This window comes from Aaosphaeria arxii (assembly GCF_010015735.1).
Source record: "Aaosphaeria arxii CBS 175.79 unplaced genomic scaffold BU24scaffold_7, whole genome shotgun sequence".
Classification (NCBI taxonomy): domain Eukaryota; kingdom Fungi; phylum Ascomycota; class Dothideomycetes; order Pleosporales; genus Aaosphaeria; species Aaosphaeria arxii.
In genome coordinates, this window is record NW_022983480.1 from 126886 (window position 1) to 146145 (window position 19260).

At 48.2% G+C, this 19260-nt stretch overlaps 6 protein-coding genes and 1 non-coding gene across 7 annotated transcripts; 5 read left to right on the top strand and 2 right to left on the bottom strand.

The window, feature by feature from the left end:
• The first annotated feature begins 2443 nt into the window (after positions 1-2443).
• Positions 2444-3434, top strand: BU24DRAFT_252591 (DUF1649-domain-containing protein). Its single transcript, XM_033522399.1, has 3 exons — positions 2444-2606; positions 2688-2993; positions 3101-3434. Exons 1-3 carry the CDS (start codon positions 2531-2533, stop codon positions 3292-3294), a joined length of 576 nt encoding a protein of 191 aa, XP_033380798.1. The 5' UTR covers positions 2444-2530; the 3' UTR covers positions 3295-3434.
• Positions 3435-4523: 1089 nt separating this feature from the next.
• On the bottom strand, positions 4524-6188 carry BU24DRAFT_395370 (DUF1766-domain-containing protein; the record flags this gene model as incomplete). Its single annotated transcript, XM_033525253.1, has 3 exons — positions 4524-5326; positions 5468-5867; positions 5934-6188. 3 exons carry the CDS (start codon positions 6186-6188, stop codon positions 4524-4526), a joined length of 1458 nt encoding a protein of 485 aa, XP_033380799.1.
• A 1865-nt stretch (positions 6189-8053) lies between these two features.
• BU24DRAFT_484101 (uncharacterized protein) lies at positions 8054-9618 on the top strand (the record flags this gene model as incomplete). Its single annotated transcript, XM_033533328.1, has 2 exons — positions 8054-8858; positions 8912-9618. The coding sequence occupies 2 exons, from the start codon at positions 8054-8056 to the stop codon at positions 9616-9618; spliced, it is 1512 nt and encodes a 503-aa protein (XP_033380800.1).
• Positions 9619-10219: 601 nt separating this feature from the next.
• Positions 10220-10324, top strand: BU24DRAFT_t65. The gene has a single exon. It is a non-coding gene; the product is annotated as a tRNA-Gly (tRNA).
• Positions 10325-11133: 809 nt separating this feature from the next.
• BU24DRAFT_252616 (uncharacterized protein) lies at positions 11134-12015 on the top strand. Its single transcript, XM_033522400.1, has 2 exons — positions 11134-11201; positions 11253-12015. The coding sequence occupies exon 2, from the start codon at positions 11267-11269 to the stop codon at positions 11879-11881; it is 615 nt and encodes a 204-aa protein (XP_033380801.1). The 5' UTR covers positions 11134-11201; positions 11253-11266; the 3' UTR covers positions 11882-12015.
• Positions 12016-14532: 2517 nt separating this feature from the next.
• BU24DRAFT_425115 (putative serine protein kinase) lies at positions 14533-16555 on the top strand. The gene is made up of 3 exons (XM_033528663.1): positions 14533-15012; positions 15093-15661; positions 15725-16555. Exons 1-3 carry the CDS (start codon positions 14792-14794, stop codon positions 16258-16260), a joined length of 1326 nt encoding a protein of 441 aa, XP_033380802.1. The 5' UTR covers positions 14533-14791; the 3' UTR covers positions 16261-16555.
• Positions 16537-19167, bottom strand: BU24DRAFT_494473 (Pet127-domain-containing protein). The gene is made up of 2 exons (XM_033534052.1): positions 17463-19167; positions 16537-17412 (listed from the first exon to the last, which is right to left on the bottom strand). Exons 1-2 carry the CDS (start codon positions 19041-19043, stop codon positions 16771-16773), a joined length of 2223 nt encoding a protein of 740 aa, XP_033380803.1. The 5' UTR covers positions 19044-19167; the 3' UTR covers positions 16537-16770.
• Positions 19168-19260: the final 93 nt, after the last annotated feature.

The following is a 19260-nucleotide window of genomic DNA, read 5'->3' on the forward strand; positions in this document are numbered from 1 at the left end:
CACTATATCCGATGGTCTTGGCAAATCCCAGGTATTCTATATTTAACAGCGTAGGGTACAGCGAAATAGGTACACCTTTGTTCTTGTAGGGTGACATCTGCACGGAATACTGCACCAGTGGTCAATCTCCCGTGGTAGGATCTGGGACCGGCATTCTGGAACCGCGATACGAAGGAAACAATGGTTCGTTGTCTCGGATCTCCTGACCTTGGGCTGACCACATGTCAAAGTGTAGGTTGTAGACACTCGCAGATATCAGCCTGTCAGTCGGAACCCTATTCTCTATTGCACGACGTCATAGATACTTGGATACCAACCTGCTGCCTATTGTATATACATGAATAAAATGCCTAAATCATCAGATATGGCAATAAATCGAAGGTGGACGGAGCAGTACACCTTGGGTGGATGAGCACATGTTCCGCCTGATGACTACACCACCAAAATGTCGCTGTCCGGCAGCCTGCATCTCTGTGTTACCTGGGCTTCCTCTAAGCCTGAATCGTCGACAGAAATATATTCAAGTCCGAAGCTGAAGATGTGACCCCGAAAGAGTGGCATGCAGATACATGATGATTAGCACCTTTCATCTCATATCTACAAACCATCGGTACCGATGGCCACCGAACCATGGGAATCGAATCAACAAACAAACAAACAAACGGACCGCACACCCGTGCAATTATGTAGCTTATTATGTGTCGCATATGCAAGGTGAGGTCAAGGAACTACAGCAATCCTGACACTAGCTCCTAGCGCTGCATAACGATAGTTGCTGCACTCGTTTGCCAAAGCGGAGTATATCAAGTGCTGTGGTTTGATCACAACTATGATGCGTTTCAATGGAAATGACGTATTTCTTGGAAGGACAAACACGACGGAGGAGGACACCGGCGTGCGAACGACCCTAGGCAGCAGTTTAGATTTCTGGCACGTGGATATGAACAGTCACAGTCGAAGGATAGGCACATATGATGAATGTCTCATGTCTTGCACAGCGTACGGACGAGTAGAGTCAGGTGGCCAAGGTGTTTCAGATGGTTGAGGCGTCGCATGATTGCGAGACTGGGAGGTCGGACAAAGATGCGCAAGGTTGCGGTAGGGTGATTATTGCAGAGTATGATACATAGTGCTCGTTCTACCGTACTCATGAGGTGAACGATACCAGCCGGTGGGGAGGACCATAGACATGTATCCATCTAGTTGGAGTGGGGCGCATAGGCTGGCATGGTATGCTGTGTGACGAGTGCTATGTGCGATGGGATAGATAGAGGGACAAAAGATAAAGGACGCGTGGTTTAAAGAGTGCAAAGGCATAATTGAATTTGAAACCCATTTGGAATTTAGTACTTATTTGGATTTGTCCTATTTTCCTTCCAATAAACTGCAAAAGCGATTTGCTTAGCATGATGATCTCATCTTTCGGTTCTGATGGATATATTGCCACATAAGAGTTCGGAGCACTCCGTCAAGGGACATTCAAACTGATATCTTCGAGTAGGTACCTACGGTCTACCTAGTGAATATTCAGAAATATGCCTCGTACTAAGAAGCGGAGTATAGCTCCGTCGGTCTATTTGTGCTATCCTATCTTACTCATACAGTAACTAATAGTTACCCAAATTCTCTTACTCTTACTGTCTTGGTCACCGGCCCGACAACAACAGTAGCGCAAGAGGGACGGGAATACGGAGAGTATGGAGTATACTCAGTAGAGTAAGGATAATCAACATAATTCTTTATGTATTTTATTGGCAATTGGTGGAATCCATGACCTCGTTCTCATCGGTATTATCTTTTTTGGAAATCTCCGTACAATCACGGAATGGACAGACAGTCAGTCACAGTAATACTACGCCTTGAAGTATCAAATGGAGTGGGAAATCGGCAGAGAGGCCAGAAGCAAAAGCCAGAAAAGCCAGAAAAAGCCCCCCAGGAACGGCAGCCATTAATAATTGCCTGTACATACCGTAACTACTGTAACTACTGTGTAGGTACCCAGTTATTCCCCCCATGTTCATGTTCATTCCGTCTCCATTCCACATCATCCGCCGTCCCTCCCCCCGGCTCTTTTTTTTCTTTCCTTCCTTTCTCCAGCTAAAACTGTCTCTCATTCCTCACCCCACCACCCCCATCCCCCATCTACCACTACCACTATTACCGCTACCACTACCACTATTAACTACTACCACCTCCCACCACCCACCGACCACAAAAGATCAACCCTCCCCCCTGGTACAACCACAACACCACCCAAACCATTCTCTCACTTTTCACTTCCACCTCGCCACATCTCCCATTCACGTAAACCGACAACGCATACCAACTCCCCACTGTCGCAAACCCTCCGAGTAGATTCATCCGCACAAAATTCGCGCGTGTGGTCGAATCTCAAACAGGTTCAGGCGCGCAGTGCCAAAGCGGGGTCCTTCCTGCCCCGTTCCGTCCACCCAAACCACTGCTCACCCACTGGACAAAGCACGGCGACGACAACGATAACAACACCAACAACACCTACGCAAATGAGAATATGGAACCAAGAAGGCCTCCAGAGTATATTCTAGAGGTCTTCGCCGACTCTGCCTGTGTCAAAGACGTCGTGAAAGGTAATTCCTCCTCCATCCGGCCCTCTGCTTTCCCGTCTTCCTGCACAACCTCCGCCCGCTGACACAACACCTGGCTCATAGCAATCCTGCACACGATCTTCTTCCACCGATACTTCACCTCCATATCTCCCCTAACTCGCGACCTCCTCGATCTGACTCTACCCGCCATCGACGACGTTGATCTGGAGACCTTGGTCGACCAGCGTACGGCTGCCCTGGTGCGCGCCATTGAAAGCACCCACCAACAGCGAGGGAGAGGCCAGCTGGTCGTGCAATTCTTCGAAAAGAAGAGAAAGCGAAACTACTTCTTCGGCAAGGCGGACGAGGAAGTGTGTTGGGAGCAGTGGACGTTGGATGTGACGCTTGCAACGCCTAGGACTGAGACTGGTGAGTCGCACCTGCAATCGCGCATGAGATCATTCGTTTTAGCCCGAGGACTTCTACGTAAAAGAATATGTTTCCAAGATTGCCATGCTGACATGTTACGATTGTAGACGTTCTCAAGGTCCGCCGCGCAATGGCCAAATCCCTGCAAAAGGCTGCCCTCAAAATCGTCAACATTGTCAATCAGTACAAAGACCATATTCCCCCGATCACGACCACAGACCAGAATCCTTTTCCGTATCAAGTCGTTGTAAACCCCAAGACAGCATCCGACACGTGGGGCCCTCGAATGGGGATTTTCTAGAGTGAAAAGCTATACTTCGACAGAAAGAGAAGGATCTCTCAAAGGATGACACACCTGTAGCGAGTGTCAACCCATGTACATACACACGACAGCCGAGGAGAGCAGTGACGACGAAGTTTTGTGCTAAAAGTGGAGATGTTACGTCCATGTCGACGCGAATGACCCCTACGATGATGCGAACGGGAGGAGAAAGAGAAGGGAAGACGAAAAGTTTCTATGGACTTTGGGAAAAAAAAGTATCTGTCATTACCACGGTTGTAGAGGATCATCCGGCGTTCGGTCATCTTGCACTTCTATTCAACATTATGAAGAGCAGCGAGATCAAAGGCCCTTTTCCGACTTTTCGCAACAACAATAGCAACCACCGTACGAGTACAATTACTCCAGACTGTCTGGCATTCTCGGCACAACCTTGGACGAACCGCATATTGAATCTCGCACATGGATGGTTACATTCAGTCACAACTGTCAGCTCGAACGGACCGCTCCTAACCGCCTTCGGAATTGATCGGAAATCTGCGGAATAAGTTCTTACGACTCGAATTGCCACCACCATCATCAACCTCACCACGGGTACTCTTGTCTGCCACCACCACGCCTCGCTCTACATAAATACTCATACAACGTCTTCAGTGCGCGAACAATATTCCGCTCTCATCGCTCTCTCCTGACGCCCCCTTTTCCTTATTTTCTTTAACCTTTCAACTGGAAATACAACAAACGATGCCTTTTCCATGCATGCATGTCACGAAGAAGATACCCACCCCAATATACATAAATAAGCAAATGAATAAACATTTCCAATTCAGTCCAATTGGCGAACACACATAAATGAATTGTCGTGACATATATTTCGAGTGATTGATTGGTTGACATTCCATAATCTCAATGCTTAGTGGACAAGATACACAAAACTACGACTATAGGGGAAACATAATTCACCGACATACAAATATATATTGTAGAACTGACACCGATTAGACATATGACTGTCCAAGAATCGAAGTCAATTCGCTCAATCGTGCAAATTCATATGGATGAATCTATTCATTGGATGTACCATATCGATAATATAAATATGTATATGCATGTATGCTTTCAGTTCCGCTTTCAAATCGCTTGGTACTGCTAAAAATAATGCTAGTTCAAATGCCATAAACCATCAATCAATCCATGCTTCATAATGATAATCCCGCCCTGAACGGCAAGACATCACATCACCAATGTCCCTAACTCCCCACCGTCCCCTCCGCCCAACCAACCCACCTCCTAACCACCTCATCCACGCCCTTAACCCCCTCCCTACTTGCCTCGACCTCAAACCACTCCCTGTGATCTTTCCCACACGCATCACACTTCTTCACTACCCTCTTCGCGCCGAGCTCGATGTGAATCAGTCGCTCTACGCGGTGCGCGTGCGGGACCTTACGCACGGCCTGCTGCGCGGAGGACGACGAAGACGCGTGGTGAGGTGGCTGCGGGCGCTGGAGGTTGCCGTTGCCGTTGTTGATGGCGCCGCCGCTGGCGCTGCGCTGGTAGGAAGTGCGGCGGGAGGCGGAGGGCGAGGCCTGAGGGGACGGAGAGGGCGTCGACGAGACGTAGGGGTAGAAGCGGACGAGAGAGAGCGCGTAGCCGCATTGGCGTGTCCATTCGTTCATTCTGCGGTGGACGTTGTTGGCGCGGCCGATCTTTAGAAGGATAGTTTGTGCGTCGGTGGGCGTGTTTTCTGCGGCGTTGGCGGTGACGTTGGAGCGTCGGCGCGGTCGGGGGGTTGGGGAGTTGCTGTTGCGGACGCTGTATTGGCGGAGGACGTCGGAGGTTCGGCGGCCTTGGTCTGGTCGGGTAGGGGGTGCGAGGAGAGTGGAGGCGGTGGTGGATGGTGCTGGGCCGGAGGATTCGGGCGTCAGCCAGAATATGTAGATGTAGCCTTCGTCGTCGTGCGGAGAGATTGGCTTGGAGAGCTCGGAGAGAAGTGCTGCGGCAGTTTGTGGGGGGAGCGAATGCGGTATGTAGGATATCAATGGCGGCGGATCTGCTGGATCTGGTTTCTGTTGGGGAATAGGTTTCCGAGCGGGCAAAGAAGACGTCGGACGGTTATGCTGTTGTTGATACTGCTGTTGCTGTGGTCGAGCCTGGGGAGTCTGCATCGGGTTTTCAGACATGTATTGTCCACTCTGCCGGTCTGTCCTCTTCTTGTGCCGGACGACTTCAACATAGTCATCGTCATCTGCCGTCCCGCAACACAAGCTAGACCAGAAGCTTGATTGTTTCTTCTTTTTCTGCTGCTGTGGTTGGGTCCGTCCAGGAGGTCGCTGATTCAGGACGTCACTAGGCACAGACATAAGCGGTCCCTGTACCCGATCCCATGTTGGTGGTCGATTGATTCTCCTAGGTGGTCGTTTCGACGATGCCGCGCCAGACTGCCTCCTTTGCTCCCTTCTCCTCCTCCTTTCCTCCTGCGTCTCCGTCCTCCCCTCCTCATTGACCTCCAAGACCCCAAGCTTCGCCACCAGTGTATCGATGCTACTCCTGTTCTGCAGCTTGAAAATCTGCGTGTTCTGCCTCTTCAGTCCCTTCCCATTCTTGTTTGCATTCGCACTCGCGGCCTGAACTGCTTCTGCCTCCGCTTCCGCCTGGACTAACTGCTCCGCCTGGACCTTGTGTCTCCAGCAAAAGAAAGCTGCCGCGCCTATCTCTTCTTCATCGTCGCTGTCCCCAACTACCGACGTTACGGCAAGGACTCCATTATCGCCCGTTGCGTTCCGTATAGCATCGAGGTCGAGTGGGTTTCGGCACGGCCGCCCGAGCTTGGTTATGCCTTTGCAGGTCGTCGCGGCGTTCTTTGAATCGGAGCGTGCCAGGAGGGCTTCCGGGGTCTGGCCGGTGAAGGCCATGGTCGAGTTAAGCGTGGCCTTGAGAGTCAGGAGTCTGCTGAAAGGAAAGAAAACGGAGGGAAGCTGCAATGGTCATTCCGTCAGTAGAGCTAGACTTTATGAGTAAATTGCGGTGAGTTGTTCTGCAGGGACAATTCACAGCCACCCCACGTTCACGGAGAAGGGAGGGATTGTCAAGGACATTGCAAAATCACAATGAGCGAGTGTGAAGCGAGAGAATTGGGGAGAGAAACCAGGTGACTTTGCATTCGAAGAGGCTATGTATGTAATGCGCAATGATGTTGGCGCTTAAGCAGGCAGACGGGCAGGCAGTCAACAGCAGGTTGGAAGAAGCAAAATTCCGGATTGGGACTAGAGGGACGGGCCAGGGACTCGGGATACCCGCGGGGCTGGGCGTGGCGCAGGGAGAGTGTGGCAAATTGTGGGGCCTGCACGGGCCATACAAACAACTCTAACGCATCCAGGAGCAAAAAACCTGCCAGTTCGGGTCCCTTATGAGTAAAGTTAATATCATTGTACGGAGTACTATCTCACGTATAAGTTCCATCGGAAGTATACTCGACTCTTGCCTTTCAACGACATGTCCTACCGTTGTTCTGTCGGTGCCCTGTAGGATGCCTCGCTCATATCCTACGCATATCCCGCACTTGTCACTCATTCGTACTACATCTGTCTGTACTAAATACCTGAATATTGTCTGAAGAAGTTACCTAATCATAAATAGATAATGGAAATCCCTTTGCTATATGTAGTTGTGCTGAAAGATTTGATCTAGCCCTTGCCGTGGCGAGTGAGAAGTGGCCTTCGAAAGCCATTGCCAGCCTCGATTGCCACTGTCGTGATCGATTACAGTGCCACCATCAAGCACAAGAACGAATGCCGAACAACAAGAACCTCGCGTTTATCTGACTCTCTACTTCCGCTTATACTGATCCACATATAGTATTGATGTATTTCACCTTGAACTCGTTGACTTTTCCAAATTGATCGAAGTAGGTGCTGTCTTCGCAATGGATAGCCGAACTTTTGTATGCGGAAAGTCAACTCCTAAAAGCTTGCCGGCCTTTCGGCGTTGCGTGGAGTTTACGTTGAGGTCTACGAGACGCGAAGTGTTATGTCTATCAGTAGCTATGTCTGACATATATCATGCTGCACTGGTGTTATTTTTGAGTTTTCAGTGATCCCTAAATATTCAAGTGAAGTGTGGGGCCAATTCATCTAAAAGTTGTTATAGGGCTGGCATACAGGTATATTTCCCTAGCCAACACCTTTGGATTGCTTCTCCAAAAGGAGTTTTGTCCGTTGGAGGTAATTTCGCCCTATCCAGCCAACACTCATTGTCAAAGTAATTGAACTTGAATTCCTCCCAGACGGCAATGGAGTACATGAGCTACCACTTTGAAAGCACTCTACTCACAGAGTAGCTCGATTATCTATTAAAAGATTTACTACGTGGTAGTGGAGAGTTATAGCCTCGTATTCATTAGAGCCTGAACAGCTGAGCAAATCTTGCCACATGTGCCGATACTGCAATGATGGAACACAACTAGACAGAGAAAATCTAATGCTACAATTGATTGACTCTTCATAGCGGTTCATTCAACATTTGTGGATTGGGTAGTTTAGGCTATAGCAAGTACTCTTTATTTTGTGTTGGGGGTCCACAGCTTTGGAACTGGAAAGTCACATAGTCATCGCACTCGACGACTCACAAAGACAACCACAACCACGGTTATGTTGAACCTAGGCAGACTTTTGCCCACTACAAGATCAATGCCACCTGTCCACTTTCTACTATGAAGTAAGTATATGTACCTCTCCCAGCATACTTACTTTCACACCCCTAAGGAAACTTCTATCTTAAGATGCCGAAGAGCCACAATGATAACGCCTTTCCCTGGGCCTCGTTGCCTGCAGATATCCGACTTTTGATCCTCGACGAAATCTCAGACCAGAAATATCGCGGCTGGTCTGTGTGCGCTGCTGTCTGCAAAGAATGGCAGGCCATCATTGAACCGAAGAATTTCTGCCAACTCGCGTTGAAGACCTCCTGTTTGGACGAGTTCGAGTACCTCGTTATCCGACAAAGGCCTCTTGTCCAGCACATCTGTCTCAATGTCGAGCTTCCCCGATACGCCTGTCCCACTTGTCAACAAGATGTAACGGTGCCCGAGGTAACGGTGCCCGGATGTACCTCTGATATTTTCTGGAAGGCTGTTCTAAGGCTCTTTTCTACACTAAGTACGTGGCAGCCTGCAGGCCGACTCATACTCGAACTGAACGCATCTTCGCCGAGTGACTCAGAACATTGGTTCAAAAACTACTGTTTTGGACCTGGGCATGAAGATATTGGAGACTGGACCCAGCAAGAGAGAGCTATCAGATGGCATGACCCAAAGCACGGCTGGGCTGATGGCCAGCAAATTCAGGCTCCCGATCCGTCCGCAATATTGCGCATCTTCTCCCCACTCTGCTTAGACGTGCCCCAAAATCTCCCTGTTGTTCATGCCGTTACAGGCTTTCAGATCCATCGACAACTTCGACATCAGCTTTTTCCGTTTGTACTGAAGGCATTATTGGAGAAACTCCCTCGGCTAGAAAGTATGGTCTACGAGCTATGGCGTGTTTCGCTAATCCACCACCAGATTGCAGATACAAAAGATGCAAAAGGTAAGTTGAACCCTATATTGAACACCTCTAATTTCCTTCTGACCTCTTCGTAGAACTAGCCAATATAGTCGAGGACGTTCTTCCGGAACATGTCAAAGAAGTTTCTATCTTCAAGGACTTCAATGATCAACTTGAACTGACACTCGATAACGCTAGGTCGTCTTTATACCAATATTTAGGAGTTCCTCGTATTATTACCTCAGCTGTCCACCTGGCGCTTTCCAAAGCGTTTGCCAGGAAAAGTCATAACTTGGAGCGTCTTTCTATTGCATACATGATCGACGCCCAGCAGCTTTTCATCTCATGCCGGCAGATGCCGTGTACCTGGAATCTCTTGCAGTCATTGACACTCACATCCTCCATTCTGGCTCGGACTGCTTCTCATCAAAGTATTTATGCACTGTTGCAAGATGCTAGTTTGACTGCGTTGAATATGCCGCAACTCAAAAGCATGGTGCTCTGGAACGGTGGACAGGGACAAGCATGTGCGGTTATCTATCAGCGACGTACTACCAATGGACTGGCTACACTTACATGGCGTAGTACATGGGATCTTGAGCTTAGTCAAGATGTTGAGGAGTCTTGGAAGAAGGTTGTCCCTAGCTCGTGCTGCCTACTGTTTGAGAAGGAATTATTACGAGACGTTGATATTCGGTCACATGGCGATGCAATTCATCACCTGCGTCTGTCAGATAGAGTCATTGATCCAACATCACTACGCCAAATACTCCAGGAGGGAAGGATGCAAAGACTGGCATAATCACTGCACATGCACTTGTTTGTACTGTCACTAGAAAGCTGCATGGACCTTTGACCCAAAATCATACATTGGCAAAAGAGAAAAAGCATTTAGAATTGGTTCCTTGGGTTCTTAATAATACAAAGAAATTGATATTATGCTATTTGTCCTCCCCTAAAGCCATCACTGTACCATAGTACCTCCCTTGCTGGCATTGACTTCGTTGATAAGCCCGCGGTCAGGCTTCGCTACTAGATGGCGCAGCCAATCATCCTGGAAAAGAAGCGGAAGGGATCAAGAAGTAGAAGCAGTAGTCAAATCAAATGATAAAAATAGTATGAAATCATCATTGGGAATTATTTTCAGCGAGTAGCCGAGGTCTGGGCTCGATCAGCCAGCTACGACATATCTCAACAATTTCAGAGTAGCGCACGGAGTAGTGAGAGCCAATCGGTTCTGCGCTACTGAAAATTCGAATTCAAGGCCGGCTAGCTACTCAAAGCTTACAATTCCGCTGCATAATATGATGTTACCTGAAGTTACAACACAGATACTATATCTTTTATTGTTTGACTTACTATCTATTGCATTTCTTTTACAATTCTTCCATCAAATAACGACAGCATCGGTGGTTTAGTGGTAAAATTAGCCGTTGCCACGTGATCAATCAATTCGATTGGTTTACCGCAACTTCGGCTAGCCCCGGGTTCGATTCCCGGCCGATGCATTCATTCAATATCTTTTTTTTGCATGTTTGATGCATTTTTGTGGTTGTGCTGTCGTGGAATGTGTTTTTTTGCCTGTTGGCGGTTATGGTGGCCCGAGCGTTCATATCCGGGTACTTGCAAGCCAAATCTACCTAGCTCTCAGCCTAAGGGGGAGGTCGGAAATAGTCCTAGGAAGGCTCGTGAGGCTCTTTAATTGACTACAGAGACATTTTAGAGGGTAGAATAATATTATATTAAAAATTCTTCTTATGGCTTTGCAATATTGCTATTAAATTTAAATACTAAATGCTATAATATTATTTACTAGATACAACACAACAGTGCTTAGGTGGTGATCATAATTGTACAATAGTGGTGGCCAGGACTATTTCCGACTTCCCCCTTAGGTTGAGAGCCTAGGTAGCGACGAAGAAGCTGAAACCATCAGAGTCCCACCAACCGATGGGAAGGCTGGCCCAGCCGGAGGGTGGCAGGTGAACCACCAACGATATGCTCGATACAAGAAGATGGACGAGAATGCACCAAGTGAGATGCCCAAAGAAACGAAGGGGGCAGTGGAGCAAGTGGATCTCCTTGGACGGACCGGAATGCTCGATGAATTTCACCCAGATGATCCTTCTAGGGCTGGAAGACAAGATCAAAATAGTAAGACTATCTGTCTATTACAAAGTACTTCAACTCTGTTAATCCATGGGATACAGACGATCACACCAAGACCACAATAGCAGTGGCACATTACTTCCGCAATCACGAAGTTCCAGCAAGGACCTTCACGAGTATCCACAAAGGAATTCCAGCCGGGACTGTCAAATACGCATACGAAAAAAGGAAGTTCAACAAAAAAGTACGACGATGGCAAGGAACAATCTGCACCGAGTAAGTTAGTTACTATTCTTTCGTGGTCTATCATTAATTAATACTTAACAGTTATCTATACCAGCATGCGAAGACGTTTTACAGAAAGAAGAAAGAAGCAACAAACTCAGTTGATCTGCTTAAGCTCACAAGGAAACCTGGCCATCATCGAAAAGCTTTGGCCTTCTAGGGCTAATGAACGGAAAGTCATTACGCACCGTATGTTTAAGCCGTTCGTACCTTATATTGACTTCGACGCTATCTTTGAACCACCCGATAATGCGCCACAAGAAATCAGGAAGATCTGTGCACGCTGGAGAAACTTCATCAAGCATTGCTATATTCGCGATATGGAAGGTTCGCTTGATATCCGTGTACGGGCTCGCCATGGTGGCGAGGAAGATCATACCCGTAAAGAAGATTTCAAATTCTTCCGCTATTGGAAGAACTTGATCTCGGGGGGTATCATCATCGAATTCCCCCCAGTTGAAGATCTTCCGGTCAACATAGACCCGGCAGCAAAGGCTCGTGACGTCGGATATGAGGATGTATCTGATTACGAATTCGATGACAGCGACGCTGCATACATAGGTTCTGGCAACCGAGCAGCCATTTCGGTTTCTGAAAAAAGTTGGAGAAATGAAGAGCGTCGGAGGGTCACTTCAGGATCATATTTCACTTTTAGTAGCCGTGAGTTGTAACAACGAAATAGGTCTGGCGCTGTGACCCCGTCATTCAAGATTCTTCTAAACAAACATTATTTAGCACTCAGCAAGATCCCGTTCTACCAATGTACTTGATTTGTTTTCTGACGTAGATTACATCAAAGGGAGAGGTCATAAAGTTTCCATAATTTCAAGAATATGTTAGTCGTAGGTCAGCCTGCTAACGGCAATCTCTGCTGCCTTTGCAGTACTTCAACCTGATTTTTGGCTGCAAGGATAAAAATGACCTTTTGGAGTATTTATGGTAGCCAAAGTACCACATTGGCAGTATCCATTCAAACCTCTAAAAGTCTCGCAGGGCCGTTGTTAACCATTGGGATCCGATCCGGCGCTGATGTTCAAAGATCGGCTTTACAGCCATGGAGTCAATGCCTCGGCTCCAAAAGGCCACCGGTTAATGCAATACGGCAGATAAAATGCTTTTGTGAATGAGAGTGGACCTTTGATGCCGAAAATTGAACACGACGCGTACATGTTCCATGAGGTATCGCGGAGTAACATTGGGTCTGAGGTGGCCAAGGTCGGTAGCAGAGCGATAAGGAAACGTTGAACGGGAATCCAGTGGCATCTACCATTCTCCCGTAACCCGTATTCCCACCTATGTATTCCTCTAACAGTCGGATGGCATTAATATAAGACTGTTCGAAAGTCAGTTGTACATTCTCCAATGTATGTGATACCCCCATTTCGATGAACACTTGTTCGTGCCGATGGTGTCTTCCAAACATACGGAATACATTGTCACTGCCAGAGTCTATTCCGAATGCTGACATGCTAAAAGACATATCTCAAGAAGATTGGAGTGTTGCACTGGTCACTTCAAGCATCACGTTGCTTTAAATTGACGATGTATAGCTTCGCGGAAGAAGACCCACTACCATAACCTCTGATAGTCACAAAGATAAACCCTTAAGGCAATACACTGGGTTCAAATACATGCACACTTTACCAACTGTTCTTCACGATCCGTCGGCAGTGCAAAAATCATAGCCGAATATTGGTTACAGACTTTACATGGCAGTATGTTGTCGCGTATAGACGCCTCTGTAGTAGGGAGCATCACAGGCACGACCCGCAATCGGTGAATAGGTAGGAAAGGTAGATATTTGACTCTGTCGATAGGCCTCGGGAGGTAGGTGGATGATGCCTCGAACTCTTTTGGCAACCGTGATCGATCTATCTATGCCCTACCTAGGGCCTTTCCTTATACACGTGATCCCCGAATAGCCTCATCTATCCTGCTACACCACAATGTAAATATGCTTTCTCCACGGTACATATTCCCTTCGTCCATATATTCCCGCTGCTGAAGCAGCACTGCAGAGTCAACCAGCACCAGGCCAGGTTTCTCAAATTCCCCAGCGCCCACAACATGAAACAGTTAACAGAGCAGAGTAAACTCTCGAAATCTACCAGCTGCATCCTGCTGTACAAATCTCCTGTACTAACAATCTAGTACCTGGTAAGAATATGTACCCTGTTCAGATAATTTCCATAGATATCATAGTAATCGACTGTGAGATGGACTCTTCGATCACTCCTGCTGGTGTGTGAGGCCCGTTACTGATTGAGCAATTAGCTACGTTCTCAATGCTCTAGAGGAAGTGGGACTTGCACGACAATGGCTGTATAAGCTCCTGTAGGTGGTTATGCGTACGATTCGACTTCCCGCTGGATTCTTGCTCTTTTTCGGGGGTCGTTCGAGAACATATGTTGAGGGTCGAATGAGACAATGACCGGCATGGTGACAGCAGGGTTTTAGAGTCTTTTTGTAGTAGTTGAAAGAAATAAGTAGCAGAGATGAACAAAAGGTATCAGAGAATTCAGATGTGGATTATAGAGAATAACACGGAAAGAGAAGCCTTTTATGTTTCCCGAAGTTGTGATAACATGGAGCGCTGTGTTAGAATCCATGTGCTAACTATTCCTAAAGGAAATTTGGAACCTAACGGAGCGAACTTGTGTGCTACGCCGCAAAGAAGCAGACATAATATGCTTCACTATCTTATAGTCCTGTGGTCGTTTTCAAAACTTTCAGGGTGCTTATGTCTTCATCCGTTTGCTGTTGCGACACCAGGCGTAGTTCGATTGGAAACCTTCAATGATTTTATTCTGGCATATACCTCTATTGAAGTAATGCATTTCATGGCACTGCATAGCAATTCAATTAGCAAAATGACACAGCGTAGTGTGGTTGAAAGTTTTGTCTGCTCATGGAGACATCCCGTGATGCAGCGCAGAATGGGCTAGTGGGATCCGGCTGATTGATGCAGTATCGCGGCACAGAGACACCTACGCAAGCGTCAGCGCGTAAAGTTCATCACTTGCGAGTATAAAAATGGATTGAGATGAATTGAAAGGACGGATTGGCACAAATCAAGGCTTCGATACCAACCACTACAGCTGCCAGGCCGCGACTCCGCCTACACTGCGAGCATAATTATTCTTGAATGGCACAGGAATGACACTCTATTGACGCAGTATCGCGGCACAGTGACCCCTCGCATGCATCCGCTGCCCAAGAAGGGAATATTGGAGGGTAGCACAACTAGTTAAACGCGCGCTCTGGCAAAGCTAAGCGGTGGTGGTGTTAATAGAGCCGCGGAGTTGTACACTACAGCCCACGCCCACGTCCGCACGAAACAATGGTTCGCGCCGACGTCCAAGAAGTTACGAAACCTTAAGAAGTCTATTTTAAGTTGATCCCTCTCCCTATTAACTACCTTGATTGCACGCAAAGTGACTGCTACCTCTGTACTCAATTGTATGCATGCCATTGTTGCCCGCAATCTTGTGCTTACGGGTCACCTGGTTTCCCCAACCTCGTCTGCCACTCTTGCAACAAGGTCTTGCTTTTTCCACTTCTTCCGTTGCCATCACCTCGCCATGACCTCTCCTCCCCCAACGCCTCCTGCAGAGGTGCCTTCTGATGAACAGTTTTTCAGATTCAAAGAAACGGGCGCGCCTTGCGAGGGGATTGAGGAATATCGGCCTGGAGGTTTTCACCCAGTCAATCTTGGAGACACGTTCCATGATGGCAAGTACAAGGTTATTAGAAAGCTTGGAGCCGGTTCGTTTTCCACTGTGTGGCTAGCTGTCAGCACAGGGTATGTTTCCTACATTCCCATTTCCCTATTCCTTGCCTCTTGCTTGTGATTCGTATCTCTGACACGAACTGCTGCCATAGCACACCGCGATATGTCGCCCTCAAGATAATGATTGCCAAGGCACCTGGTACGAACACGGAGCTCTGCATCCTTGATCACCTCTCGAAACAGGCACCTGGAGACATCAGGGCCCAGCATGTCACTGCACCTTTGGACATCTTTCAACATCAAGGCATTAACGGCAAGCATCAGTGCCTAGTGTTCGAGCTTATGGGCGGAACTGCTGCTTCAGTAGTAGAAGAATTACCAGAGAACAAACCAAAGAAGTACGGAAAGAGACAGAGGTATCCTAAATGGATGGCTAAGAGAATACTTCTCCATGGACTCCGTGGCCTCGCCTTCCTTCATCAAAATGGTGTGGTGCACGGTGACGTCCAACCAGGCAACCTGCTCTTCTCTATTGCGGACATCAGCCCTACAGAAGAAGAAAGTCTAAAGCAGGACGAAGCTAGCACTGCAGTACCCGTGCATAGGGTCGATGGGAAGGCTGATAGATGGGCGCCGAAGAATCTGTATCTGAAACAGCCGCTATACGATCGCGTGCAAGTTGGTCCAGAAACCTGTGTAAAGCTGTCGGATTTAGGATCAGGTGTGCCGCCCCACAAAGAAGCACCCTACAGACATAAGACTGTTGCATTCTAATCACATATAGCTTTCTGGTTGGCTGAGCGTCCTAGCAAAACGGTTACACCTATTGGTCTCCGCGCACCAGAGCTAATTCTCCACCAATCGTTCGGCTTGGGCATTGACATTTGGAGCTTTGGATGCCTGATATTTGAGTTTTTGACGGGAAGGGCGCTATTCGCCATCGGGGTGTTTGGTTGCAGTCAGAAAGCTCAAGAAGATGCGGATGATGAACACCTTATCCAGCTCAACGACGTTATTCGACCTCTACCCGACTCTATGATGACTGTTTGGCCGCGCGCTAGCAAGTGGTACACACCTGACCACCAGCGCCTACAGCCACACAGCGACGAAGAGCTAGATAGCGACGAAGAGTCATACAGCGACGTAGAGCCGTACATATATCCGTCTCTCGAAGAGCTCTTTGCAGAGGAAAAGTCGCCCGAGATTGATGATGAGGAATCCGCAGTCGTGTGCTCACTAATGCAGCAGATCTTTGAATACGACCCGGCAAAGCGGCCGTCAGCGGAAGATCTGCTCAAGCATCCTTGGTTCTCAGAGTAAATGCCACCCCCTGTAGAAGGAGATCCATTAGGGAGAGCAAAGTACTTGTTCGATGTGGTGCGAATACGAATTTCATCAGGGGTTAGATGATTATACTTCGTACAATTAGATATGGTTTGGTATCTATTATGATCAACCACTTCATTCAAGAATCAAACCAAGTCGAGCAGATGGTGCGAATGTGCAGTACTGTTGAAAAAGGCATGATGTAACTCCACCAGGACCTCAGCCACCACGAAAATCCATCCTCTGCAAAAAGAAATTGTAATTCATTATATTCGTCCAGGTGTCCTTCTTGGCGACTTCTATCGTTACTTATGCACATTATGCTTTCCTCATATTTTACAGAAATTCTGCTGCTTCCTTATTTGCAGTATCATGAAAAGATTTGCCATGCCATCTGGTCCTCATATGTTGTACAGAAAATAGTAGAACTGAAATTTGTGTTTGCTTCGTGTCAGGGAAACTTAGATCTCACCGAGAAGGAGGGCAGGACTATGCCCTCCCTGCCTATTCACTACCAGGCCCCATGGGGCGGTAAACAACCTTCCCTTTCACCTTCTCGATCTCATCCTGCTCGAGTCTCCACTTCCTCCCCTTTTCACTATATCGTTGGATGACAGCCCTATACGACCGTAGCTGTTTGTCCAACTCCTCATTTCTGGAAGAAAACATGACTTTCCTACGATTTGTAAGTTCCTTGTACCTGCGGGCCGCCAGTTCTGGGGATAGCTCTTTGATGTGGTATTTCAGCTCCCAGTTGTCTTCCGGTGTGAGTTTGCGGGGTCGCGTTACAGGAGTGTCGTTTACGCGGCTACTTACGGACAGCATCCAACCAGTGAAATGCTCGGGGACCGAGGACGCGGGATCTTCTGGGGCGGCGGCTGGTGACTCTGATGTTTCTGATGTTGCTGATGTTTCTGGCGATGCTGCCGATTTTGGTGTCGAGTTGGAGTCGGTTTCTGGCTGTTCACTGGAAAGGACTGGCTTCTCATCGCGGATTCCGTGGATATGTTCGCGCTCGAAGGCTTTGACGAGCTCGTTCTTTTGGCTCTGAATGGCGTCTGCTTCTTCTTCCGTGACTGGCTCTGCGAAGACGTACATGTAAGGCGTGTTGACCTCCGTCCGTGTCTCGAAATGCAACCGTATAGACTGTGGTCATTAGCCAAAAGTAAAAAGCGACAATTACTTAGGAAACTTACGGATTCTGGATACTTCTCTATAGAGCGCTGGAGGAGCTTATCAAGAAGCGAGATACTGAGCTTAAATTCCTGATCGCCCAGGCACGTGTCTTGCTGGCCATGAAGTACTCGATCCATGTCCGACAGGCTCAAATATTGGAAGCCAAAAATGCGCTCGATGTTATGATAGGCGACAAATATACCATCCATGCGGCCCATGCGAACCTGCAGAGAGTATTTGAGCATAGTTGCACGAGTCATATCGTAGAATTCACGCTCGAAGGATTCCCATTCGCCTTGATCATAACGAAGTTGGTATCCAGCACCTGTCTCGTACTGCTTGTGGTCCATGCGGATCGAGACCACGGCTCTCGTCTTTAGATCAAAAACGCCTGTGCCCGGTAATCGCGTGTCGTGAGCGTCCAGTTGTGAGCGCATGAGGAAATTTCCAAGCTTCGAGTAGTGGAAACAACGTCCAGAGTCATCTTCTGTGGGGGCTGCGCCGGTGTTTGTGCGGCGAAACTTCTCAAATTCATCACGTGAACTAGTGAGAAGCTTTTCGAGGGAGTGCCCAAGCCAGCTCATGATGTTGGGAGTATCGTAAGCCTTGTCGGCATCAATCGCGTAAATGCCATTCTTCCTCCTGAGGAAGATGGCGCTCGGCCCCCTCGTGATCTTAGAGAACTTCCCCAAGGCAGCTTCGCTAGGCTCGTGCTTCGACTTCGGACTCGTTACACCTTTTGAACTAGAAGAAAGTGGAAAGTTTCTAGATAATTGGGAGAGCAGCAGCGGCCGATTATGGGACAAGAGGAAATGGAAGTGCTGCAACGCCCCTGTCATGCTGGATGTGGAACCGGTGAACTTGGTACCTTCTCTCTCCGTGATTGCCAGCAATTCCTTGTCCTTGGACGAAGTCTTGTATTCAGTGAGCGCGCTGTAGTCGAACTCGGTGGCAGGCATGATCTTCTCTAGGTAGGGGTCGAAGTTGTAGACGCGAGATCGGGGGTCCTGGAGCCGGTAGACGCCAGGATTGAATAGGACTCTGTCAAGCCCGTAGGACAACTTCGGTATTGGCGGAATCTCGTGGTCAACGGGCTTGAATTCAAGACTATCGGAAGTAATGGTCTCGGTAGGGAGCGACGCTAAGGGATCTTTGTGCTTTTTGGGCCTTTCTTCAGCTTCTTCAACCTTTGCGGCATCTCCTGATCTCCCGCGTAGCATAGCCTCTTTGAGAGACAAGGCTTCACCGGCTCCGGCATCTTGAGCTTTACTCTTAGCCTTTTCAGCGGCTCTCAATGCCTTCCGTGCGTCACGGGCTTCCGCTCGTGTAAGTCTCTTCTTCAGTTGCCTCCGCGAACGATGATTCAGGGCTGCTCCCTCTGCTTTTGAGGTATTGTTTTTGGAGGGAACTTTCCGTATGACTTTAATCAATTTGTCGATTGCGATGTTAGGGTATTTGGGCTTTCTCTTGGGTTTTTGGAGCGATGCTGTGGTGGAAAGAGGTCGGAGGCGTGGAGGCGCTATCAAAGCGCGCGTGGAACAGAGAGGGCATATCGAAGGTTGTTGCCGTGGGGCTGCTCGAAGGAGCTTACGAGTTAACATAGAATTGATGAGGATGTGGGGTAACAATGGGATCAGTAGCGACGCGGAACGTTTTGATCACGGCCGGTGCGCGTGGGCAGAGCTCGGCGGCAATGATGTGATTGATGAGGTCGTCGTAATAGATTGATACTGACAATTCCTCATACGAGGGTATCTTGATGGTATGAGACTAAAGAAAATTATGTCGGTGTTTCGGAATAACTGACAGTTCCGATCC

Coding starts and splice junctions, on each gene's coding strand:
- BU24DRAFT_252591 (XM_033522399.1), top strand. CDS start 2,531: ATGGAACCAAGAAGGCCTCCAGAGTATATTCTAGAGGTCTTCGCCGAC. Junction 2,607..2,687: donor TGTCAAAGACGTCGTGAAAG/GTAATTCCTCCT, acceptor CCTGGCTCATAG/CAATCCTGCACACGATCTTC. Junction 2,994..3,100: donor AACGCCTAGGACTGAGACTG/GTGAGTCGCACC, acceptor TTACGATTGTAG/ACGTTCTCAAGGTCCGCCGC.
- BU24DRAFT_252616 (XM_033522400.1), top strand. CDS start 11,267: ATGCGAAGACGTTTTACAGAAAGAAGAAAGAAGCAACAAACTCAGTTG.
- BU24DRAFT_425115 (XM_033528663.1), top strand. CDS start 14,792: ATGACCTCTCCTCCCCCAACGCCTCCTGCAGAGGTGCCTTCTGATGAA. Junction 15,013..15,092: donor TGGCTAGCTGTCAGCACAGG/GTATGTTTCCTA, acceptor CTGCTGCCATAG/CACACCGCGATATGTCGCCC. Junction 15,662..15,724: donor GCTGTCGGATTTAGGATCAG/GTGTGCCGCCCC, acceptor AATCACATATAG/CTTTCTGGTTGGCTGAGCGT.
- BU24DRAFT_494473 (XM_033534052.1), bottom strand. CDS start 19,043: ATGTTAACTCGTAAGCTCCTTCGAGCAGCCCCACGGCAACAACCTTCG. Junction 17,413..17,462: donor TAGAGAAGTATCCAGAATCC/GTAAGTTTCCTA, acceptor TAATGACCACAG/TCTATACGGTTGCATTTCGA.